The sequence below is a fragment of the Ostrea edulis genome, chromosome 4 (assembly GCF_947568905.1).
Source record: "Ostrea edulis chromosome 4, xbOstEdul1.1, whole genome shotgun sequence".
In the NCBI taxonomy this organism is placed as follows: Eukaryota; Metazoa; Mollusca; class Bivalvia; order Ostreida; family Ostreidae; genus Ostrea; species Ostrea edulis.
Genome location: NC_079167.1, coordinates 65,044,064 through 65,071,667, shown reverse-complemented (window position 1 = coordinate 65,071,667; position 27,604 = coordinate 65,044,064). Strand labels below are relative to the sequence as shown.

General features: G+C 34.7%; 2 protein-coding genes across 5 annotated transcripts; both read right to left on the bottom strand.

Moving 5' to 3' along the window:
• Nucleotides 1-154: 154 nt before the first annotated feature.
• On the bottom strand, nt 155-10,723 carry LOC125670835 (kelch-like protein 21). Of its 4 annotated transcripts, XM_056163436.1 has the most exons (3): nt 7,246-10,646; nt 6,023-6,107; nt 155-5,220 (listed from the first exon to the last, which is right to left on the bottom strand). In XM_056163436.1, the coding sequence occupies exon 3, from the start codon at nt 5,141-5,143 to the stop codon at nt 3,431-3,433; it is 1,713 nt and encodes a 570-aa protein (XP_056019411.1). In that variant the 5' UTR covers nt 5,144-5,220; nt 6,023-6,107; nt 7,246-10,646; the 3' UTR covers nt 155-3,430. The 4 variants fall into 4 exon arrangements, with proteins under 4 accessions (XP_056019411.1, XP_048762188.1, XP_056019413.1 ...); XM_048906231.2 differs by lacking the exon at nt 6,023-6,107 and having other exon boundaries at nt 10,593-10,723; XM_056163438.1 differs by lacking the exon at nt 6,023-6,107 and having other exon boundaries at nt 7,246-8,850.
• Nucleotides 10,724-15,258: 4,535 nt separating this feature from the next.
• Nucleotides 15,259-24,362, bottom strand: LOC125671874 (geminin-like). Its single transcript, XM_048907862.2, has 7 exons — nt 24,227-24,362; nt 24,012-24,104; nt 22,674-22,839; nt 22,441-22,523; nt 21,481-21,570; nt 20,914-21,100; nt 15,259-15,621 (listed from the first exon to the last, which is right to left on the bottom strand). Exons 1-7 carry the CDS (start codon nt 24,308-24,310, stop codon nt 15,617-15,619), a joined length of 708 nt encoding a protein of 235 aa, XP_048763819.2. The 5' UTR covers nt 24,311-24,362; the 3' UTR covers nt 15,259-15,616.
• Between the last annotated feature and the right edge of the window lie 3,242 nt (nt 24,363-27,604).

Sequence of the window (27,604 nt, the reverse complement as noted above, 5' to 3'; positions counted from 1 at the left end):
GTCATCTTAAAATTTCTGCATCTAAAATGATGAAAGAGACTTATCGTGTCCTCATCTTCACACCACCAGGGGAAAGAAACTTTGTTTACAGCAGGATTATCATCACTACGAACACCAGTTCTTGGACAAGAAAGCAAATAATGAACAATTCAAATTGAAACACCAACTTTTATTTATTTCTTTGCCCCAAGTATCACCATGGTTGCCGGCAAGAATGGGGCAGTTTGTGGCTAATGTACATGTAAATATATTCATTTATTACAAGTCTAAATTGCTTCCTTAACAGTGATGATCCAGTCTTCCTATACGTGAACAATATGTATTAACATGGACATAAAATTGATGATAATCCAGTATTGTGCCATCAGAATACAAACTTTTCAGTAAATGATGAAGAGTGTACAGAAATGATCTAATAACTCAACTTATACTTAATTAAGCTAATATCAAGAATTGTATCAATAATATTTTATTTTAATTTTAAATACCCAACATGACAAATTCCGATACTGTTATCTCATACACTAAATAACATGCAAGTTTTACTGGAATCTGCATTTCACATGTAAAATGAAAATCCACTACATTGAGCCGAAACAGAATCTAACACATCAAAGAAATCTAACATGATGTGTATTTTGTCTATGCACATGACTAAAAACAGAGCCCAGGTTTTGTTTTCTCATTATAATGATACCCCTCTGCTTCTCACCTACCTTACACATATATACACACTATGTTGTACCCAATGGAAGATCAGAAATACTACAATTTTTATTTGTGAGAATGTTTGTAAAATATTTCCCCTACTCACGAAAACTTACTATATACATGGTGTTTGTTTGAGAATCAATACGAGTATCGTAACTAGTTTTTGTGGGAGAAATGTTCCTGGTTTGAGGAAAAAGAGCACAATTTATGTTTGTAATAAATTCATTTCATGGTTGATGGGTATAACTGTTCTTTGTGATGGTCAACTTTCTGCTGTTCGAGAATTGTTTGTTCATAACAAGAGTTTGTGAAATACTATGCCCCCTTGACCTAGATTGATGACTTTGACTATTCTCAGATCAGACCTTGACTTTTCAGTTAACAAAGTACGAAATCTGTGTCTTATACATTACTGTTGAAGAAGGGCCAAAATCTATGTACTCCCCACCCCCACCTCCAAATACTTATAATCTCCATCTTCAGAGTATAAAAATTTACAGCAAAACATTCCTCTGATACTTATCCTAGTCATTTCTATTAAAAGCCGGTAAAACATGACACATGTACTTGGCATTGAATTTAAAAATACTAGTAAATAAATGAATGCACCTCATAACAAAGAATTCAATAAAAACATTTCAATACAATTGTAATCTATAAAAAAGGTATGCAATACATGTATATGTAGGGAAAATCTGAACAAGACTTACAGAATCCATTAACAATATTAAATAAGAGTTGTCAGAAAACACCAAAGCTTTCTGGATGGGTTCAAATTCGTGAAGAAGAGCAGAGGTACACATGATAAGTCCCCCATACAAGGAGTTGATTCTTAGAATACACTTTATAAATAAAGTTCATATAAATCAGAAAGGATTCATACATCTCATAAACAAAACAATGATTTTCTCAAGTCGTGATGAGAATATTGAACCACGTAAAAGCTACATTACGAAGGCAGAAATCTTGAGGAGGAATAACACACCCGAGAAATCTGACATGGATGGGGAAAGTGGAGGATATGTACAATTATAATATTGTCAAATTGAAAAGTTTCAAATCTACCTTATTTAGTTAAAAATGCAGTAATGTGGAAAAAATTTAAAATCTGCAAGACTTAAATACATGAACTTCAGATCAGCAGTCGACACGAGTATCAAAAAGAAAGTCAGCCCTTAAGATGACGTATTATTCCTCTTTAAGGATCTACAAAACACGTATTAACCACTCATCCAAAAAATATAGGTCAAATGCAGGATCCTGAATAATAATGTACATGCACATGTACATGTAAATGCAAAGTGAAAGCTTACAACTCATTTAAAAATAAATCTTGAATGGTTGTGCGCACCGAAGAATATGGATCAACTTCAAGTTTGAACTGACAGAGAAGAATACTTTGGTATGCAGTGTAGGTACTATTAAAGGAAAGGACCTTCTGCAAAAACAGTAACTTGATCACTTATCTGGAAATACAGGTCAAATGCGGTATCTGAATTATGAATGGCTGAGTGTATTCATGGATGCATCATCCATGCCAGCTTTATCCTGATCTACCGTAAGTATAACCCGGATCAATCACAGCATCCGAATCAGTTATGTCACTATATATACTGAAAAATACGTAGAAATCTAAAAATTTACTTCTCAACCTGGGGATTAAAAAATGGTCCACTTTAACTGCAAAAATAAAAAGCTTGAGAGTCAAGGCAAGTCACTATGATACTTATTTATACAGCTTGTTAGGTTCAAACAGAATAAGTTAAAAATGCAATATGGCAAAATGAAGAAATATTCTAGCACCATCATAATGCAGTGGTGTTACATTATATCACAATTTCAAGGAAAGAGCACATTTCCTGATTGAGAACCATAGAATTTTTTTTTTTGAAATCATGAAATAAAGAAGATGGGCTGCAATGCTCACCCGAGTCATCATGCACCTATGGGGAATGTTAGTTTAAAATTTTGAAGTCCAATTGTAGCATAACCTTGGTTTCATGTGTTATTCTTTGAACACAATTGCCCACACACTGAAGATGCTAGCATATTCATCTGCCAAACTGTTCATAGACATCTCCAATATATTCTGAAATTTTAAACCCAGGTTGTTCCTTTGTCCTGGCCTGATGGGTCAAGGTTTGAACAAAAATGAATATACACTACATAAGGATACTTGTGTTCTAATTTCACAAATTAGACTTGTTCTTGAGAAGATTATTTTTTTAAATATATCCTTAATATGTATAAATTCAAACCACCCCGTGGCCTCATCCTAAAGGCACTAGAAAGTCCTCAGGGGTCAAGGTTTGTACAAACTTGTAATGTTCAATATACATGAAAGTTTGGGTTTTTCTATTCAATTTGACAAAACAGTTCTTAAATAAAGACGATTTTTTAAACACCCAAACCTTTTTTTTTACAATTTATATATAACATTTACATCCTGGAAAGGGATATGGCCCTTCAGTCAAATCAACTTATATCCCCTTTAGTCAGGGATACTTTGGCAAGTTTTCTGGAAAAGCTGAAAGCCTAAGAAAAAAGGGGGTCAACAGACAGCCGACAGAAAAACAGATGATCAGGTGAGCTTACAAACATGTACACAGCATTCAGCAAAATGTGTAAAATTCAAATCTGTGATATGACAACATACGGACATTCATGAGAACTTAGTTCAACTGTCTACAAACTTCATATGACAAAACAGGAGTCTAAATCACAGTTGAATCGTGACACAACCATGAAAGGCACGGCTTTCTTTCATGGTGTTTTCAATGGTCCAAGTATCGGCATTGGGGTCATAGCATTCTACAATGTTGCTGGGTCGCGAATCCACCAGTCCCCCTGTCAGGTAGATTCTGTCCCCTAAAACAGTGGTCCCACTGTATTTGTGAGAATAATGCAAATCTGCAAGTGTCTGGAATGTTCGCTTTTGAGGATTCAAGGCAATCATTTTTTTCGACTCCTCCCAGATGATGTAGAATATCCTGTTGATCACGACTATTTGAGCAAACTGTATCGCCTCAGGTAAAATGAACTGTTCCCCTGTCGATTTCATTTTACCATTTTCACTCAGCATGTAGCTTTCTACGGTTTTCATTTTTACTCCCCTTTGAAGGCCCCCAACCTCTATCAGGGCATCGTTGTTTGTGACAATCTTTGAGAAAGTTCTGGGAACAGGGGAATGCCCTACCACGGTCCAAGCCTTGATTTTGGAATCATAACTCTCGATTGTATCTAAATCTATGCAGGATGACGTTGTTTCATATGTAATGCCGCCAAGCACAAAGAGCTTGTCTTGTAATACCCCTGATGAATGTCGAGCTCTGGGTTTCAGAAGTGGTGGCATCTCTAGCCACACCCGTTTGACGCTGTCAAATTTCCAAACTTCAGCGATGATACGGTTCTCTAGGATTCCTCCTGTTACAACTATTGAATTGGACACCGCACACACACTGTAGGAAGCCACGGATTTTGGAAAGGGTGGAAGATCTAACCACTTCACTTTCTGAGTGTCATACATCTCCACTGACCTTGTACCTTGACCTCCAATGACCACCAGTTTCTCCGTGGCAACAGTGGATGGACGGGGGTGAACTTGGCAGTTCTGCATGCTACGTCTCCTGCGGCCATGTTGATCATGTATGGACTCGTGCTGTTCCTTCGCTTCCATTACCAGCTTTAGACAGCTAGGCATGCTTCTTATGAGAGGATCGTGTTCAATGGCATTCAGTTTGTTTAAATCTATTATAGGAAGTCGGACTTCCTCCAAAAGCTCATACAAATCATTGCGTCTTTCATCAATGTCATAATTGATCCATTTCATTACAGTTTCGTACACGATATCCTCCATCTGCACTTCTATCCAATCACTTGCAATGTATTCTTTAAGACGATTTAAACTCAAATGCAAAAACTCATCGCATTCTACGACACTATGGAAGTTTTCTAATATATACTTGTGAGCATCATCCTGTAGTTTCTTGCATGAATGAATCATAGCAAATTCCTCTATACCTAGACAGTTGCTGATATGGAGCTGTTGCTTGAGAAAATCACAACAAGCTGACACAATGGCAGGAAACTCGAACAAGCTTCCAGTCGCCAATAATTCCTGTGCATTTTCTGTTGTTATTTCTAAGTTTCCTGTATAGACATAATCAATTATACGTTTCATAGTCCATGGGGACACATCCTGAAACGAGACACTGTAGTCACGCCCCTCTCGCAAGTTGTGGGAAAACATGGCACGGAAGTAAGGACTGCTGGCTGCGAGAACGATGCGGTGACAGTAAATTTCTTCGTGTTGAACACATAAGGTGGCATCTGTAAACACCTGTTCCTGTCGCAAGTTGTTTAACTGTTTCAAAAGTTCAGGAGCATACTGCAAACTTTTTAGATAACATCGTTCCTTCGATGGAGTCCCCATTGTAACTCCAGATGAAAATTTTCTTTGTTAATTTGGCATATCAGGTTTTCCACTTACTTCAATACCATTATGGTAATCTGAAATTAAAATGAAAATCCTTTATTGAAAATCTTTTTGGATAATTCTTTTTTTTTTTAAATTACCAGTATATGCATGTGCAAGCCTCTCTTACACTCCCACCAATGCAGAGTAATGAATGTCTTTCTTAGGTGTCACTAATGGATTGAAAAAAAAAGGGACCTACAAAAATTGACGAGCCTAAGACACTCAGGGAAATTAAGGAACATGTATTGAAAAGTACACAGACACTGAGAGGGTGACATCAGAGATATCAATGAGCCACATATAATATATACATGTGCCTGGATTCTTTAAATTACCTCAATTTCAGCATACGTGACACATTTCAACACGATCTTCTTAATAAGTGTGACTTACATAATAGTCTCTAAAATGCAGTTGTCATAACAGGCATAAATTTCAAGGTTAAAAAAGAAAATAAGATTAAAAAAACAAATAATTAGGTAACATGTGAAAATAACATGAAAAGCATGAATAATTAAGTCCCGTTTTTTATACATTACCTGAACAGCTGTGAATTGAGATCCAACCCACCTGAACTTAACAAGCACAAGAGCTTTAAGAAAACTACTGACCTTAGTTAATTCCCCAGCACACAGTAATCTGGTCCAAATCAGGTCTGCAGTGTATGCAGATTTAGTCATTTACACTCCATAAACAATACTGGTGAGAAGTTTGTTTGTGGAGGTTAAATCAAGCAGGAAAATTTAATGCAAATCTTTTTAAAAAAAAAAACTCCAACTGCTTCAGTGTTGCTCAATTGAACAGTGTATGAAAGGAACTTAAGGATTGCCTTACTATAGTAAAATCTTCTTTAAATCTGGCAGCAGCTACATCAATGCATCAGGATTAACACCTAATACCAAGAACCGAAGCTGTGGCACTGAAAGCTGCAAAAAAAGAATCGTAGAGCTGACATTATAGAACCCTCATAAAAATCAATAGAAATCACAATCATCACCGATGTAATGGCTCTCATTTCCTCTGTATTGATATTAAATGTGATAATATGAAGAGAGAAAAAAAATAGGACACATGATTAATCTCTTTTAGTAGTCGGAGTAATCTGAAAACCCAGTTTTGTGAAGTTGTCAACAAGGACAATACTGCAAATAAAGATTTAGCATACACCTAGTGTGTAATTACATGAACTGTATACTTAAATCTGAATCATTCCAGGCCTTTGGAAGTCTATACATAATTTTTTTTTAAAAGTCATTCTCTGGACACTAAAATTTCTCATTCGGTAGCATGCATAATTTATGCTTACAAATAATCTATGCACCATCTTATTTTAGTGTTTGAATGTGTCTGAAGCACAATGCCCCTTGGTGGTTGTAAACTCAGAAAATTATGATGTTTGGCCTGAGGGGCTGTCTTGTTTAAACACTAACATCAGACAATAATTATTTGATCACCAAAATCACATATTCATGCATATGTGCCTGTTTTTAAGGCAAAAGGTGTTTGAAATCATTAAATACTGGTGGTATTGCTGAAATATCTAAGATGGGAAAATTTTCAATGAATTAAATTTTTGGTGACAAAATGACAGCTAATGCCCCTTTAATTAAACACTTTACTCTAAATTAAGTACAACAAATGCAATCCCATTGACCTTTTATACACATGCCAAGTAATGATCTCATCATAACAAAGCTTTTTTTTTTCTTAATACATGTACACACACACATATTTAAATGCTATGAATTTGGATGTTTTAAAGGACTTAGTGTGATAATGGCCTTGACCTTTATCTTAATTTGGTTCTCTATCTTTTGAAGCTCAAAAGTTATGGAAAAGGTTAAAGTTGACAGACCAGCCCAAAAATGATGTGCCTGTAATCTTTCAGTCAGAGATAACTAATCGCATCAAAGTTAGAGATCAAGGACATGAATATATATACAACACAAATGTACTAAATTAATATTGACAATTAATCATGCCTAAAACAAGCCTTTCTCTCCGCTATCCTAAACAAGGAATTTTTAGTTAGTCACATTTGTTTGAATAATGTCTACATGTGAATTTGTAACTCCTTGTGTCTCAAACATTCACTTTTTTTAAAACAGCTTTGTCTCTGTTGGGAATTGATTTCACAAATACCAGTCCTGCACATAGCTGTTCACATGAACAACTCATCAATCATAAGAAGGTCAGGTGAAGCTCATTACATGTAAATTTGATTAATTCCAATGTCCCAAAACTATACTTACAACATGGAGATTGATATTGCGAAATGAACACTGGTATCTGATATGATGGTTGATTAAGGCACCACATTCGCATTACACTGTCAGCAATCGTTTTATTAATTAGTACTTTTTTTTTTCTTTTGCGTATCCCATGTAACGGCAAACAAATGATTTGAGAGACATTACAATGGCAAACAGATGATTTATGAGATGATAAAATGACTATGATTTGAGGGACGACATAATGACAATTAAACGACATGTCAACAGTGAAGAAGTGCATGACTCTAGTGTGCAGTCGAGCAATGAGCATTTCATTTTCTGTTAAGAAGTGGTCTGTTGTTTTGAATTGTCAAGTTTGAATTTTATCTAATCATAATAAACTCCCTCTACATCTATTGTAAGCTTGTTTAAGTGTATGATGCTGTAGGGTTGGTGGGTTGTTTTTTTTTTATATCTTCCGACACATTTAATATCAAATAATGATAAACACAACATACCGGTACTTGAAATACCTTTCTTTCTTTTTTTTAATTACCTTTAGTAGTGGGATTTAACTATTTGCAATTGATACATTCTTAAGAATATTGAAGTTGTGTACTAATTTGTTATGATCACAATTTTTAATTCGTAAGAAATCTGCATCTACATTATTTTGTATGCTACAGGTATATAAAATCATATATTTCATTGTGGTATTTATCTACAATACTGTACGACAGAACTTAAAAACATGAATTGATTGTAAGTGCCTTGAATTATTGGGACTTAGTCCAAAATATTTGAATTAAGTATTCAGAATGTTTCAATTTCATGTTTTGTGGTCTTTTACCCCGCCAGTACAGTATATCAGACTGATAATCTTCAATTTTCCTCCATTTGAAATCTGTGTACAATGCATGAAGCTTGTTGACATCAGATAACATGATTTTTGTAAGTAAACTTACTTTCTCAAACAAATATAACTCATACAAATACTAGCATAAAAAAATCACATGAACTTCATGAGTAGGGCCACTCTTAATATCACACATTAATTATCCAGTTATTTGTCAAGTATGACAGAGCCTCTCATGAATTCCATTTGATGCTCATCTTTGAAAGCTATAGCAAAATACATCTGGTGACTTATGGGTGAATGTAGGGGGCAAGGACATTTCATTTTCTATATACATATTGTGTCATGAATTTTCATCCCTCTGGATCACAGGAATCTTATTTCATGACAATATATGTAGGACTCCAAAGTGTGATGGTCACATGAAAGTGAGATCGTCTGCACCAAATCCCAATGGTGTGACACACAAAAGTGCAATGGTCCACACTCATGGGACAAAGTGCAATGGTGTGACTTGCTAAAGTTTGATGGTACACACCAATGCGCCAAAGTGCGATAGAGTGACACGTTGAATGAAGTCCGCTGGTTTGCAAAATTGGATGGACACACGTGTTTTGGTACAGACTGTACCAACTGTGCGTCATTTCTGACACCAAAATATCAATACAAAATCCAAGCAAAATAATAATAAGAGCTTATTTCTTTACTATTTAGTTGTCGTGTTATCAAGCATAAAATTTTCCAACGCTAAATCATCTAGAATGTTTAGCATTATAACATCCCCCTAGGAGTTTATTACCTGCACATCACAAGTCACGCATCAAAGCATGCTTGGACGAAGTAGATACATGTATTGACAACAAATGTACTTTGCCATTCTCACAATCCTTAACTGTGTAGAAATTGCCCTTGCTTATCATCCATGTCAATCTTAAAACACCAGTGTCTTCCTCCAATATCCTGAAGACGTTGGTGCCAGCAGAAAGGACCTTCACTGGGGCAAACTAATGTTGTATTTCTTTGGTTTGATTTTGAAAGACGTTACAAATGACATCATAATAACACGACATCACAAACATTACTCAAACCCACACCATCTCACTTTAGCGTGACCATCACATTTTGGAATGACCATTGCATTTCAGAGTCTTACATACATACACACACACATATATATATATATATATATATATATATATATATATATATATATAATTGTTTACATATGTAACATATATTGTGTATATACAATATTAAATGCTTTTCTTGCAATATCAAATTTTAATAACATTTCAATTGTAACACTCACTGTGACATCATAGTACTTTTGTGTACGTTGTCTTGCGTTACGTTGCTATGACAGATAAACACGACAGAAGAAGACTGGTAATTAATACGGTCGAATTATTTCAAGAAAGTGTTTAGAGTTTTTTGTAATTGCTTATATAAAAACAAAAACATATATAAACAAAATGAAACTACAAGATCCTTTACAATACACATATTGACAAATGGATGCTGGCTAAATCTAGTCCTGTGTATCTTGTAACATTGTCAAGACAAAACATTCAGAAGTAAACATAAAGAATTCTACTACACAGTACGTGTGATGGTTTCCATATGTAATAGGAAGAAATATTGGACAACGAAAAGGTCTCAAGGGGTGTACCTGAATGAGGTCACTAGATTTTACATATTGATTTGTATATTAGAATCTAATGCTCTACTGGAACCACGATGACCAGCTGTAGAGTACTACTTAAGTTGATACTCAACTAGTCCGAATTATCTGACGTTTTCCTGGATTTTTTATGATTTTGATATTTACTGTGCCTGCTGGAAAACAAATATTTCGGACTAACACTCAATAGACATGCTCAAATTGGAAGATAAAATTAATATTACAACATTAACAACGATACGAAATTACACCAGATGAGTGTTACAAATTTTTAACGATATATACAATAATGGAGACAAGGATAAAGACCATGTTTGTGGTTGGGCAAAAACAAACAAAACACACACACACACTAAACAGCTGTTTTGGTGGGGATGCGTGTACTTTTTTATATACATCAATGAAAAGTGAACAATCTAACTTGTAGACTAACCTGTGTGTGTTATAATATAATGCAAAAACCCAGAAATGAAGCGGAAACTTTTCCCTAGATAGACACAATATGTATAGCTGTTATTGTTAAAGGAAATTCGAACTACGAAGAAATATCTTAATTTACAGATATTCTATGTATATATTTTTAGGCAATTTGGTTTTAGTTCATGTACAGACATGCCCTTGACTGCATTTTACTGCACTAAATCATGATATTACCTTAAAAAATTGTTCATTCTGATCTCTCGTTTTTTCCACTCCGCGACGTCAATTTAGCTAAGGGGGACAACTCGTAAACGTTTCACAAACTCATTATAGATCTAATGGTGTTCCTTTACCATAGACATAAAGCGAGATGCGTCGCCAGAGGGAAAATGAAGTGTATGTAAAGTGTATGTAAAGTATAGCAAGGGGTCAGGGCGAAGCCCCCGGAAGCTCCTGGTTTTTACCAATGAAATCATCACCTATTTTTTGTGCATAGAAACAAAGTTTCCTGCCAATTTCCAAACCAAAAAGAATTGACAAAATTATTTTCGAAAGTATTTTATAAAAATCGTAGAACGAATGTAAAGTCAGTCCAAGTACACACGGTGAGTTGGCATAATGATATTATGCCAACTCACCGTGTGTACTTGGACTGACTTTACATTCGTTCTACGATTTTCCCCTTTGTTTTCGACTGTATGGTGTATGTGTGGTAAGTTACTGATAACAAAGATTATCCTAATTAATATGTCTATGTACATTGAAGTGATATTAGATTAAATTTGATTAAATGGACATTACTCTCTCTCTCTCTCTCTCTCTCTCTCTCTCTCTCTCTCTCTCTCTCTCAAATAAGGAATAGGCAGCTACCAGGGCCCTTATTCACAAAATATCTTACGAGTAAGATCAAAATTTACAAACAAAATTTTCTTATTTTTCATTTCTTGTAGATTTTCTTCATTAATATGTAAAGTACATCCATGTTTTTTTGGGTTTTTTTTAAACTTGAATACATACTTATGACCTTGTGATTGGTCTTTGATTATCAGACAGAATTATTTTTTCAGCTTAGTCGTAAGATGTTTTGTGAATAAGTGCCCAGGGGCGTAGCCAGGGTACTTTTGATGTGGACGCCCGAGTAGGCAGGGGGTTTGGGGGCCGCCTTAAGGTCCCCAATGGGTCCAGGGCAAATCCTGGTGGGGGCCCGGGGGTGAAGCCCCCGGAATCTGGTAAATTTTAGACGATTTCGATGTGTATATTCGACCCTCCTGAACGCATTTTTCGTACACTTTATAAAATTTGTTATCACATCCATATTCGAGGTCTGTTCTATTTTTGTACGAAATGCGGACAAACACTTGTAAAATCTCAAAAATGAGAAAGGATCTGTCCAATATCGTTGTATGACGAACCCACCACAAACAATTTTAGACCTTTGAAGGGACAAAACAAATACGTATCAGGGGCGGATCCAGGAATTGTGGTTACGAGGGGCGCCACTTTATGAGGCAGTGAAATATTTACTATTTTCTATAATTTTAATAAGGTGAAATTAATAAAATGACCCAAATTTTAAGGGATTTTTGGAAAAAATTAGGTTCTCCCAATAAAGTAATTCAAGAAATCAAAGGATTTTGTCATTTATTTCTCCGGGAGTGGAAGAAATTATTGCTTCTTTTATCGTTTAGTACATTTTCCGAAACAAGATACCGCGATTTACCTTAAATTTGACAAGTTTTTTTTTGGGGGGGGGGGGGGGGGGCGCCGGCTGCGCCCCCCTCTAAATCCGCCACTGCGTATGGTAATGACCTAGAATATTTTGATATTTCTAATCCCCTACTCTCTCTCTCTCTCTCTCTCTCTCTCTCTCTCTCTCTCTCTCTCTCTCTCTCTCCTATTTTTGTTGTGTTTGTGGACGTTTGTGCGGACGAACGTACAGTCAGACAGACAGAGAGATATGACTATGATGGCGTTATGCTGACCCATAAAACTGACTTTAATAATGATTTAAAATTTCGCTCATGGAGACATTCGTTGCATGTGTCCATGTTGACTAATTTAGATGCGACTGATGCATGCTGTTTTGTGTAGATGCATGTTGTTCTGTGTAAATGTCATTGATACAATTTAGACAATACATCATTTATCGACTGACATTGTAGTTTGTAATAAAATCCGTTAATGGTAGAATTGTGTTATTAGGTCTAATGGATACATACAATATCGCAATACCATCCATGTTATGTCATGAGATCTTTGGATTAGACTTAATCATTTTGTGTTGTTAACAAATAAGATAAAACGAGGAATTTTTTAACTTTTTAACTAAAATTCTAAATCGATTTTAACATTTTATTAACATTACAGTAAATTTCATAAATGTTTAAAACATTTTATTTTAGATATTATAAACAGCTGAAATACTATCTATCCTTAATTCTTTGTTTAGTAAACCAATCAATGCTTTATTCTCATAAATGTACAATCATACATTACAGAGAGGAGGTTGGAAAATACAGAATACTGCATATACAACATGTACGGGTTTAAATGTTTATAATACTATATAAAGTAGAAAAAGATTATTTAAGCAAATGAACATTGTCACAAGACCAAGCTTAGTCGTGATGAGAATGTTAAAGCTATAAGCAACGTCCACATTTTCCTTTGCAACAAATAGAAATTTACGTAAACCTCTAAGCAGTGCAAGATTTGTTGATGTAAATAGTTTGTGGAATTTTATAATATTTGGATTTTTTGTTAATTTTTCAGACAATAAAGCTTTTCTGGCATTTGTTAAATTATGTTGTGTACACTTAAAAATGTAATGACATTCGTCTCTTACTTTGTTTTGATTACATAAATAACAGAAACGATGACTTGTAGGGGGTATAATTCCACCTTCAACATTCAATGGGTAGTTTAAAAGTCCCTATCTTTGCTCCTCGCGAAATAACAGCTGTGAGGGAGAAACTTTAAGCGTACTGTGCCACTACTGGTGTAAATCAAATGTAAATTCTAAAAAATTCTAAAGAACTTTTAGTAAACTTGAAATCGCAAAGCCTTTCTTAGGTCAACAACATCAAAATGTACAACTTTTCAACACTTTACACGACCGTTCCTCGCGATAAATTAAAAACTAGATTTTTTTTTTTTACATTATAGACTGTTGCTTCTTCGGCGGGGGTGGTTTTGAAGAAGGGTGTTCGTATCTAGTGATTAGTTATCCCCAAACTTACCTTGTTAAACACTACTCTGATTCCACGCACAAGTAATCTGAAGTTGAAATTAAAAGTATGCTGAAGTTCCTCATTGACAACATCTCCGTAGTCTTTGATAATCAGGTCTTCCAACAGTCTGTTGGAATTCCCATGGGCACGAAGTATGCTCCTTTGTTACCTGACCTGTTTTTATATTTGTAAGAGACAGAATTTATTAAAAAACTTCTACGTGAGAAGAGAAAATCTCTTGCTATGACATTTAGAGATATCGACGAGGTTTTATCTATTAACAGTGCTAATTTTCATTCATGTCAATTCGATATATCCTTGTGAACTCGAAATAAAAGACACTACAGAGACGTCAACTTCTGCTTCATGCTTAAATATCTTATTTAAAACAGATATTAACGGCAAACTAACAACTCAACTTTATGATAAACGGGCCGATTTCAGCTTCTCCATCGTAAAGTTCCCATGTTCATGTAGCAATATTCCATTATCACCTGCATATGGTGTTTATATCTTCCAACTGATTCGATACGCAAGAGCTTGTTCTGCGCATGATCAGTTTTTAAATTGAGGCAGGCTACTGACAAACAAGTTGATGGTGCAGGGGTTTCAGCGGCCTTGTTTAAAATCAGCATTTTACAATTCGATTGTCGTTGTGGCAAACTAGTTTGCCAATACAACCTATTCTTGGGTCAAATGCTGTCTGACGCGTTTCATACCGTTTGTTAGGCCGATCTTGGCACACTAATTTTGCGGATGATTCCGTTTGCCTGATCAAGATATAGGGCTCACGGTGGGTATGACCGCTCGACATGGGATGCTTACTCCTACTAGGCACCTGATCCCACCTCTGGTATACCCAGGGGTCAATGTTTGCTCAGCTCTCTATTTTGTATTGCTTGTGGGAGTTCTGAGATTGATCACTGTTCGTTATCTTCACCTTTCATGCATTACATTGACTTTTTTCCTCAGTCAGCATGTTCGAATATTATCAACAGATGCTTTGAACGATTCGAGTTTATGGAAATCGTATTTGAAACTATCAATAAATTCTAAAACTTGAAAGTATTTCTAAATTGTTATTATCGTTTTCAACTCTTTCTTGACCAAAAATGGTTGTTGTTATATATCAATTGTCCTGTGACCAGAGACGTCTTTGATATTGCATTACTAGTGACTATCGCAAAACTCCACAATACAACCTAACTCTACTGTGTAGGCAGTGACAGATTTAACACCCCCCTCCCTTGGTAAATCAATTTTGACAAAAAGTGATCATTGTTTTATGCAATGGGGTCTTCAATCAGGTCAAGTTTTTATGTTCTAAGTGCCTAATTAAACAGTGCATCAAAGGACCCCATTGGAAATGAGCTTTCATGGGTTACCCTTGGTATTTATGTATGTATATACCAAATAAAGATTTATTTATATAATCTTCGAGCAGCTGGGTCGTAGATGTCTATTTTCTTTATTTAATAATGTACTGAATATTGTCCATAAAATAACTACCAACCAAATATGTCCACTAGTATTAAATAGGATTCTAAAACATTTCCTCATCTATTTGTTCAGGCAAATTCACGGTACGACTATAGCCATTTCAAATCATCTATCATGAATACAGCCAAGATGTAATGTGTTAAATGGGGCTATGCATTTCAAATCATTAAAAAAGTAGAGAATCTTTATTCTATTAAAAAAGTACACAACATACAAATTAAATGAAAATACACGAGAAAATAAAATCATAAAAAGTCACAGGCCTGTTGCAAGACCTATATTCCACAGATAAAACTAAAACAGCCAGGAATGAACTAAATCTGATGGCAAGTTGTAGTACATGAGTTTGTATTTTTCAGTCAAGACCTCCTTTTTTAACAGACTTGAGTTTGCTAATTTGACTACGTTCATTTGTTGTGGTGCATATTTTTGCAGTCTGAGGATGAATGGGTCCAATCTGTGTTCTCAGCAACACCAGGATGCCGCTCCCTCGTTCTATCGTCAAGTACAATCAACTCATATCTCACTTCAATCTGGAAAAAAAATGTATACATTTTCTTATAACCATTCTGATAAATAGAAAATTTCTCAACTTAACAAAAACATACAAGAGGCCAATGGGCTACATTGCTCACCTGAGTTACCTTGGTCCATATCTAAAGATTTTCTTATATATTCCCATGTAAAACACTGATCCCTACTGTGGCCCCAACCCACAAGCCATGATTTATACAAACTTGAATCTGCACTATGTCAGGAAGCTTTCAAGTAAATATCAGCTTTTCTGGCTCAGTGGTTCTTGGGAACATGATTTTTAAAGATTTTCCCTATATATTTGTATGTAACATTTTGATCCCTTATTGTGGCCCCATTGTACCCCCAGGGGCCATGATTTTAACAAACCTGAATTTGCACTATGTTAGGAAGTTTTCATATTTTGACCAAGTGTGGTTGAAATTGGCCCAGTGATTCTGGAGAAGACTTTTAAAAGTTGTTTATGTATTTTCACTATTTTGCAATTATCTCTCCATGGAGAAGGGTGTGGACCTTCATTTGAACAAACTTAAAACCCCTTCACCCAAGAGTGCTTTGTGCTAAGTTTGGTTGAAACTGACCCAGTGGTTCTGGAGAAGATTTTTAAAAGTCACCAATGTATTTTAACTATTTTGCTATTATCTCCCCTTGGAAAGGGGTGTGAACCTTCATTTGAATAAACTTGAATCCCCTTCACACAAAGATATTTTGTGCCAAGTTTGGTTGAAATAGACCCAATGGTTCTGGAGAAGATGAAAATGTGAACAATTTACGACGGACAAATTTCGATCAGAAAAGCTCACTTGAAACAAGAGCCCCATGGGCCTAAAATCGCTCTTCTGATACATTGTAGAACAGGCAAAAATTCTCACTAACCAAGATTCATCAATTAACAAAGTTTGATGATGTTAAGTCAAATAGTACCTGAAAATTTAAATGTAACTGTCCAAAAGTAGGTCACGATGACCTACTTTTGGTCGACACACTGAAGACCCAAGATGCATCAACTGACAAAGTTTGATAATTGAAGTCAAATAGTATCTGAAATATTCAGATATAAACGTCAAATTCCAAAAGTAGGTCACAGAGACAACATGATATTTGGTCCTAAGATGAATCAACTGACAAAATTTGATGATCCTAGTCCTTATACTAAGCAAAATATCAAAGCTTTAACAAAACAAAATTTAAGGTCAACTTTGAAGTGACCTTGAGACCACACCCTTTGCCCCAGGATGATGCCTTGAACAATTTTTTATCTACAACCTATCCTCATCCTTATGCATAAATTTGGTGATAATTTGCTCAGTGGTTCTTAAGAAGAAGATTTTTTTTAGCAACCACTACTTTTGTTTGCATTTTCTTAATTCTCTCCCCTTGTTAAAGGGTTACAACCCTAGTTTTAGTACAAATGAATGCCCTTGGGCCAAGGATACACTGTGACAAATTTGACAAAAATTGGCAAAGGGGTTTTTGAAATATAGCCCTTTTTCCAAAAAGTTGACGCACACCGCACTCCAGACATATGGCCATATGATTAGCTCTTTGAGCCTTTGGCTCAGAAGAGCTAAAAAAGATACACTAAATAAATATAAACAAGAGGCCCATGGGCCACATCGCTCACCTTGACTCATATTTAAAGATTTCTCCTATATATTCGCATGTAAAACTTTGATCCCTATTGTGACCCCAACCTACTCCCGGGGGCCATGGTTTTTTCAAAATTGAATCTGGACTATGTTAGGAAGCTTTACTAGTAATGTGAATTTAAACCTTTCTGCCTCAGTGATTTTTCATCAGAAGATTTTTAATGATTTTCCCTATAAATTTGTATATAAAAATTGATCCCCTATTGTCGCCTTATCTTACCCCCGGGGGCCATGATTTTCCTAAACTTGAATCTGCACTATGTCCACCAGTAGTTTTTGAGAAGAAGATTTTTAAAGATTTTCCCTATATAATTCTATGTAAAACTTTGATCACCTATTGTGGCCCCATCCAGCCCCCGGGGGACATGATTTTAACAAACTTAAATCTGCAATATGTCAGAAAGCTTGCATGTAATTATCAGCTTTTCTGGCTCAGTGGTTCTTGAGAAGAAGATTTTTCCTATACATTTGTATGTAAAATTTTGATTCCCTATTGTGACCCTGACATACCCTCGGGGGCCAAGATTTGAACAAACCTGATTCTGCATTATGTCGGGAAGCTTTCATGTAAATCTCAGCTTTTCTGGCTCAGTGGTTCTTGAGAAGAAGATTTTTAAAGATTTTTCCTATATATTTGTATGTAAAACTTTGATCCCCTATTGTGGCCCCATCCTACCCCCGGGGGCCATGATTTTTACATGACCCCACCCTATTTTTGTGATTATCTCTTCTTTAAAAGGGACATGACCCTTCATTTTAACATACTTGAAAGCCCTTCACCCAAGGATGCTTTTGGCCAAGTTTGGTTGAAATTGACCCCGTGGTTCTGGAGAAGAAGTCGGAAATGTAAAAAGTTTAAAGACAGACGGATGGACAACAGGCGATCAGAAAAGCTCACTTGAGCTTTCAGGTCAGGTGAGCTAAAAATACTTGTCAAGTTTCTTTGTATTTGTATGTATGTATTATGGCATTGAGAGATATAAGAACAATACACTGCACAAACAAAGACATTTACTCCTTTCTTTACTTTGTTTGCTTTACAATAAAAATGTTTGAAAGAGTTATATGGATATGGGGTTTGTCTATTGAGTTCATGACCCTCCTGGATGTTGACAAATAACCGAGGTAGTTACTCTGTATACTGGTCACATGCACATAGGCAAAGTAGTTTTCAGTCACAACATTGTAAAGAAATGATTATTCTTAAATATTGTAAGCTCCCAAAACAATGGTGAGATAGATGTGTGTGGAAGGGATGTTTTTTTTTTTTTTTTTTTTTTTTACAAAATAGTTGAACTCAAATCCAAGCCAGGTACTATGGTTCTAAGGTGTTGTTAATGAATTCCCCAACCACAAGGGCCTCTGGTTTGATAGAAAATGACTTTAGGAGAAGGCAATTGATGTTTTAATTCAATATGTGATTTTATTCAATTGACAGGAGGTGGTCCCATATATACTCCCATATGGTCTAAGAGTTTGAGTGCAAAAAGGGAAATGACTGGTTAAAGGAATATTTGTTGAAAGAAAGTAAAACCGTTGTGTTGGGAGATAAATGTCCTATAAAATTTCTACCATAATCTTGAAATTTGCATTTTGTTTGACCCACCATTGGACCATGTTATTTTTAGATCTGATAGTGATTTACTACAGTAATTTGTTTGACCCACCATTGGACCATGTTATTTTTAGATCTGATAGTAATTTACTACAGTAATTTGTTTGACCCACCATTGGACCCTGTTATTTTTAGATCTGATTGTGATTTACTACAGTAATTTTGTTTGACCCACCATTGGACCCTGTTATTTTTAGATCTGACTGTGATTTACTACAGTAATTTTGTTTGACCCACCATTGGACCATGTTATTTTTAGATCTGTGATTTACTACAGTAATTTTGTTTGACCCACCATTGGACCCTGTTATTTTTAGATCTGATTGTGATTTACTACAGTAATTTTGTTTGACCCACCATTGGACCGTGTTATTTTTAGATCTGACTGTGATTTACTACAGTAATTTTGTTTGACCCACCATTGGACCCTGTCATTTTTAGATCTGACTGTGATTTACTACAGTAATTTGTTTGATCCACCATTGGACCATGTTATTTTTAAATCTGATTGTGATTTACTACAGTAATTTTGTTTGACCCACCATTGGACCCTGTTATTTTTAGATCTGATTGTGATTTACTACAGTAATTTTGTTTGATCCACCATTGGACCGTGTTATTTTTAGATCTGACTGTGATTTACTACAGTAATTTTGTTTGACCCACCATTGGACCATGTTATTTTTAGATCTGATTGTGATTTACTACAGTAATTTTGTTTGACCCACCATTGGACCATGTTATTTTTAGATCTGATTGTGATTTACTACAGTAATTTGTTTGATCCACCATTGGACCATGTTATTTTTAAATCTGATTGTGATTTACTACAGTAATTTTGTTTGACCCACCATTGGACCCTGTTATTTTTAGATCTGACTGTGATTTACTACAGTAATTTTGTTTGACCCACCATTGGACCATGTTATTTTTAGATCTGATTGTGATTTACTACAGTAATTTTGTTTGACCCACCATTGGACCATGTTATTTTTAGATCTGACTGCGATTTACTACAGTAATTTGTTTGATCCACCATTGGACCATGTTATTTTTAAATCTGATTGTGATTTACTACAGTAATTTTGTTTGACCCACCATTGGACCCTGTTATTTTTAAATCTGATTGTGATTTACTACAGTAATTTTGTTTGATCCACCATTGGACCGTGTTATTTTTAGATCTGACTGTGATTTACTACAGTAATTTTGTTTGACCCACCATTGGACCATGTTATTTTTAGATCTGATTGTGATTTACTACAGTAATTTTGTTTGACCCACCATTGGACCATGTTATTTTTAGATCTGATTGTGATTTACTACAGTAATTTTGTTTGACCCACCATTGGACCGTGTTATTTTTAGATCTGACTGTGATTTACTACAGAGATTTTATTTGACCCACCATTGGACCGTGTTATTTTTAGATCTGACTGTGATTTACTACAGTAATTTTGTTTGACCCACCATTGGACCATGTTATTTTTAGATCTGATTGTGATTTACTACAGTAATTTTGTTTGACCCACCATTGGACCATGTTATTTTTAGATCTGACTGTGATTTACTACAGTAATTTGTTTGATCCACCATTGGACCATGTTATTTTTAAATCTGATTGTGATTTACTACAGTAATTTTGTTTGACCCACCATTGGACCCTGTTATTTTTAGATCTGATTGTGATTTACTACAGTAATTTTGTTTGATCCACCATTGGACCGTGTTATTTTTAGATCTGACTGTGATTTACTACAGTAATTTTGTTTGACCCACCATTGGACCATGTTATTTTTAGATCTGATTGTGATTTACTACAGTAATTTTGTTTGACCCACCATTGGACCGTGTTATTTTTAGATCTGACTGTGATTTACTACAGAGATTTTATTTGACCCACCATTGGACCGTGTTATTTTTAGATCTGACTGTGATTTACTACAGTAATTTTGTTTGACCCACCATTGGACCGTGTTATTTTTAGATCTGACTGTGATTTACTACAGTGATTTTGTTTGACCCACCATTTGACTGTTTTATTTCTGTAGTTGATGTAGCTGGATTTTCTGTAGGTGATTGAACTGCTTTTTTTTCTGGTGAGATAATCTCTCTTTCTTCAGTTGATCTTGTTTGACTTTCTTCTGATAATTTCTCATCCTTCTTTTCTTTAATTTTCCTTGTTACACTTTCCTCATCAGTTCCTAGAATGGTCTATAAAAGAGAAGTAGTCATACAATATCAATGATGGAGATACAGGTCTGCATCTTTATTCTTATAACAATTTATACCTGAGTATTTTCTCTGGAGATACAGGTCAGCATCTTTATTCCTATAACAATGTATACGCGAGTATTTTCTCTGGAAATACAGGTCAGCATCTTTATTGTTATAACAATCTATACCTGAGTATTTTATTACTGTCAGAGTAAGAATCTTAAAATACATTTCCCAACAGCAGAATTTTGTACACAATTTTAAAATTTCATGCTTAAATGAAATGTGCTTATAATATTTGATGTCAGCTGCAGCAAAATGGTTATGCGACCACATCTTTTTCTGAAAAGTCCCAAGTTTCTGTTTCCCACCTTTACCTGAATAACATCAGCAAAGTAATCTGCCTTTTCAGCCATTTCTGTTAACTTGGAATTTTCCTCTTTTAGGTCTTCAACTTCTTTATGCAGCTGAAAATTTGAAAAGAATTAAATTTTAGTTGAATCAGGCATGTTAACATCAAGTGATGTAGTACATGTATCTGGTTTGATCAAAATTGCATGAAAGGAATCAACATGGCTACATGTATCTGCATGCATTAAATACAACACCGTACATTTCACCAGTTAGAGCACCTCAAAGTTTGGAGAAAAATATGTGTAAAGTTATCATATCTAGCTTTAGCATCAATAATAATAAATAAAAAAATAAATCCAAAAGTGGTTAAAGCTTTAAAATTGTCCTTGTAAACTCATAATGAACTACTGTACAACGAATTTTACAGTTTATATCTTCTTTATATTCAATGGAAAATTATACTCGGGAATGTTTCCTTTTCTCCATCAATTCTGACTTGGGCCAAAAAAAAAAAAAATGTTGGTTTTCACTTTCACCTCAAAATTTTAAGGGTCAGTCGGTAGGTAGTTTTTTTGTTTTGATTTTATAGGTTGATTAATTTTCTAATGATTTAGTATTCTACTATGCATAAAATAAAGTGATTATTTAGTAATCAAATAAAATTTATATGATGAATTAATACATTTCTTCACTTTACTGTAAACAATAACGGTTTCTGTGTTTTGGAATCTGTCTAGTATTAGTGCATACTAAATAACTTGATAAATAAGTCAATAAATATACTCTTGTTGTAGTGATGACATTTGCAAAATCTGTGAGAATAGACAAAAATGTGTTAGGGTCAGCAGAAATTTTTAGGGTAGGTAGGCAAAGTGGAAACCAACAATTTCTTTTTGGCATTATGTTCATAATCCCACTTTCATTTTTAACAAATATTTGAGGATATAATAGAACTATTTAGAGGATTTCGTTTAAGTACTTACCATTTCATTTTCATGAAGTGAATCATTTAATGCTATCCGTCTCTGCTCTGCAAGTTCCTTCCAATAAGTCTCAGGAACTTCCTCTACATAAAGATCAAGACAGATTGCCCTCTTTTATTGTAATTATGTATAATGACAAAAGTAAAACATTTCTATGAAAGTAAAAGCACCAGTAAAAACTTAAATGAATAACTAATGATTAGCACGTTTAGTGAAAATATAATGACCCTTACCGCTGACCATTAAGTCATAAGCTTCCTGTTCAATATCATCATTTGCACAAGCTAGACTTCTCAACCTCTCTGTCTGTACAGCTTTATCATCAAAAGTCTTCTCATTTTTAGGATCTTTGTATACAGTCAAAGGTTCCTTCAGAGGTACTAGTTTTGTTGTATTTTTCTAGGAATGATAAATGAAAATTCAGCATGACTGAGAATATTTTCATCTAAATTTTGTCTTTTCTGGTGGCAACTAGATTAGATTTGTAAATTCATAACAGTGTCTTCCCACTTAGCCAACAGTTTGAAAATTCAGTGAGAAACATATGATGGCAGAGTTGGAATGGAGCTCTGGTAGAAAACAATAGACTTTAAAGGGGCATGGACACATTTGGAATGAAAATTTTCAAATTTTATTTTCCATATTCTTAATGGTTTCTAATGGTTAGCAAAAATTTGAATGTTGAGTTATAAGAGAAACATAGCACTTGCAATTCTTTGTTATGTAAACATGGCTTGTGCCATGGTTTTGTTTGTACATATAGATTGTGTGTAAATAGAAAATATGTTTATAACAAAACAAGATGTGATAAACACTAGAAACTATTTAATTGTGTTCACAATTAACTTACAAGTAATAAATTGAAAAATCTGCTTTAAACGAACCTTTACTAATTTAATATATGTACCAATGTAAACAAAAACATGACACAAGCCTTGTTTATATAACAAAGAATTGTGAGCTCTGTATCTCTCTTGTAACTCAACGGCATTCAAATTTTTGCTGACTATTACAAATACTTTAGTTAAGCATAGTAAATATTAAAAATGGGAAAATGAAATTGAACATTTTCAGCTCAAATCGTGTCCATGCACCTTTAACTTTGAGTAGACTATGCTATATATATTACAAGCTATGGGTGGTACAGTAATCTGGTAATGTAATACATAGAATGTTGATAAAACAAACTAAGATTGGGCAAATAAATTAAATAAGGCAGTCAAGGGATAAACTGTAGTTCAACAGTTTTGTTAGTGTAAAAAAGATTTCATTTAAAAAAAAAAGCAAGCATATATGATTCTACAGTATTAACAAGGCATGTTGATATAACCTAACCACAGGAGTAGGCAATTCTATTAGTAAAGTGAAAAAAAGTTATTACTAAAGATAAAAATGTGTTCCTCCTGTGCTATGGCCCAACATTTTCCTTGGAAAACGGTAAAAATCAAAATCATAAAAAAGCCAGGAAAACGTCAGATATTTCGTACTAGGCACTAACAATGCATCTGTGGAAACGAGGGGCCAGGGGGTTGTTTATATTCGGTATTTCCACAGAAATTAGGGCATCTCACCTTTGTAACAGAGGGTTGTCCAATAAGTTTCTGTGGGTTTTGTGCTGAAGATTGGAGAGTCTGGAAAATTTTTCTTGTTCCATGTGATTGATCCTGTACCCAAATTCAAAAATAAAACTTGCATTGTTTACATTACAATATCCAGCTGTTCACGATATTCCGTTCATTTGTAAATTAATTTCTTTAAAATACTTATCTTAAGAAGTACAACTTACACATTCTTTGTTCATTTTCCCCTTGTGTATAACATTTAAAAGTCCTAAATTTTCTTTTGTTTCATTACAATTTCCAATCTCCATCTCGAAATCCCCGGGGAACAATATCACGTGATCATTAATAAGTTGTCAATGCGTACGAATAAAATTCGAATTGTCAAAGAGTCAAGTTGTATTTTTTTCCTGTCCCCCCCCCCCCCCTCCCCCCTTCCCACCAGTCTTGTTGATTTAGGTTTAATGATAAATCAATCGTAGCAATATGAATCCATATTCCAGTCAAACTCAAACTCTACAACAAATTGATGATTAGCAGTGGCGGATCCGGGAAGGGGGGGGGGGGATTCCGGTGGTCCGATCTTCCCTTTCGTCAGAAATGTTGCTAAATATATATCGTATTTTGAGGATGGAACCCCATTTGAAACCCAAAATTAAAAGTAGACCCCCCCCCCTAGAAAAAAAATTCTGGATCCACCCCTGGTTAGAATTTAAAAAGAAGACAAGACTGAATACTCAATTTAATGAATTTATTAGACATAGTTACAACATACTTTTATCTGCAAGTGTATAAAAGTGATATAAAATTCTTCTTTCTGGGAAAATAACTGAAGACTGGGATCTAATACAAATATCTTCCATTTATAAATCTGGGGACCCAACAACCTGTAGAAGATTAAGTGATAAGTTTAAGGGTAAACTTTTTAATTGGATTCTACAGTATTGCTTAAATTCGTACTTAGAAACAATTAACGTACCCACTTAGTAACTACCAATTTGGATTCAGGAGGAATCATTGCACTGCAGATAACATTATATTCATTTTAAAAACTCTTATTAACAAATAATATTATTTAAAACATAGGAAACCAAAACACATATATATGCAGGTTTTGTTGATTTTCACCAAAGCTTTTGATACAATAGATATAGAACTTCAACATTATCCCAACTTATATACAAAAAAGGCATATGTGGAAAATTTTACCATCTCATAAAACACATGTATTCAATGAGTCATGAAATATTGCTGCAAAGATGAATCTAGATATATATAGTGAACCATTTGTGGCTACACACGGGGTTAAGCAAGGTGATAACCTTTCCCCAACTCTCTTTATTGAAAATATATTTATTGATAATTTCTACTCACAACTTATGAATTTTAACACAAACCCACCTGAACTTCAAAATGTTGAAGTTGGTCATTTATTCTTTGCAGATGACTAATTCTCATCTCTATCACAAAAGAAGGCCTTCAAACCTCGATAGACTGTCTTTTGGAATATTGCACAAAGGAAAATTTAACTGTTAACCTTAATAATTAAAACTAGTCTAATGTCAGTAATGATTTTCTCAAATAAGAAAATTGACACAGCTCAACTTTGTGTTTATCATAACCACTCAATAATTCATCTTGTACATGAATATAAATATTTGGGAATTATTCTCAGTTGAGATGGTAAACTTGAATATGCAGGTGAGCAGCTAGCAGACCCTGCACGGAAAGCTTTTTATGCAACGTACTATACATTCCTCACTTTTATGTGATAAATTATTTGTAATTTTTGCCAAAATATTATGTTAATTTTTACATGAATGTTTTGATTTGTACAACAAAAGCAAAGTACAATGATTGATACTAATGTTATATGCAATACTGAATTACTTACATACAGTTTGATGCAACATGCACATGTCAAATATATGAAATGTTAGTAGTTAGTTTATTATCACTATATATCTCATATTATGTAACATGATTGTATGCCAACATGTTCGGCGATTCAGAATTAATAAATGAGTTGAATAGACTTACAAGTGTATTAGTGTTCAGTCATCCAAAAAATTACTTTGTCAAACACCACTCTGATTCCACGCAAAAGTACTCTAAAGTTGAAATAAAAAATAAGCTGGAGTTCCTCATTGACAATATCTTTGTAGTCTTTGGTGATCAGGTCTTCCAACAGTCTATTGGAATCACCATGGGCACGAATTGTGCTCCTTTGTAAGCTGACCTGTTTTTATATTCCCAAGAGGCAGAATTTAATCAAAAACTTCTAAGTGAGAAGAAAAAATCTCTTGCTGTAGCCTTCCATTTGACATATAGATATATCAACGACGTTTTATCTAATAACAATGATAATTTCCATTCATACGTCGACTCGATATATCCCCGTAAACTCGAAATGAAAGACACGTACACCACAGAGTCATCCACTTCTGCTTCATACTTAGATATTTTATTGAAAGCAGATATTATAGGCAAATAACTCCAACTTTTGACAAACAGGATGATTTCAGCTTCTCCATCGTCAACTTCCCATATTTATGTAGAAATATTCCATTATCACCTGCATATGGTATTTATATCTCTCAGCTGATTCGATATGCAAGAATTTGTTCTGCGTATGGTCAGTTTTTAAATCGAGGCAAGCTACTGACAAACAAGTTGATGGTGCAGGGGTTTCTACAGTCTCGTCTAAATTCAGCATTTCGCAAATTCTATGGTCATTATAACTACATGTATCTAGTTTGCCAATTCAACCTATCATTGGGTCAAATGCTGTACAACATGTTTCATACCGATTGTTAGGCCGTTCTTGACACACTGGTTTTGACTACGGATAACTCTGTATACCGATCAAGATATAGGGCTCATGGCGGTGTGGCAGGTCGAAAGGGGATGTTTACTCCTTCTAGGCACCTAATCCCACCTCTGGTGTATCCAGGGGTCCATGTTTGCTGAACTCTCTATTTCGTATTGCTTATAGGAATTACGAGATTGATCACTGTTTGTTATCTTCACCTTTCATAGTACTATTCTCTTTTAAGGGCTATTCCAGAAATAAATACATGGGGGGGGGGGGGGGGGGGGGGGGACACCTTTTGTATATACCAAGCACCCATAAAAAAAAAATAAAAAATTACCCCATGACCCATCAAATTGATAAACTCATTTTACAATGACCCATCTAATAAAAAAAAAAAACTAACCAGACCCACCACAAAAATATTTTTAAAAATGAAAACGGTACAAATCTCGCGAGGTTTTCGGGACAAACATTCTAGTCAATGACGCGGTAATGCCTGTGAGACATTGTATCACAGTAGTTCTGAAGAAACGATGTCACATCAACAATCAAAGGCATCTATGGCGGGAATGTTGGAAAGATTGGGAGTCCAAACGATGCTATTATCATGAAATGGGTATGGATATGTTTTTCCACGAATAGTTCGTCTTCTAATGGAGCCCGCGCCCGGAGGCCTCTATATCACCATCACACCGACTGATAAATATAACGCATCGTTACCCTCGTATAAATCAACTAAGGTTTGCCTATTTTTATTAGAAAACGGAGTACCTATTGGTTTCAAAATATT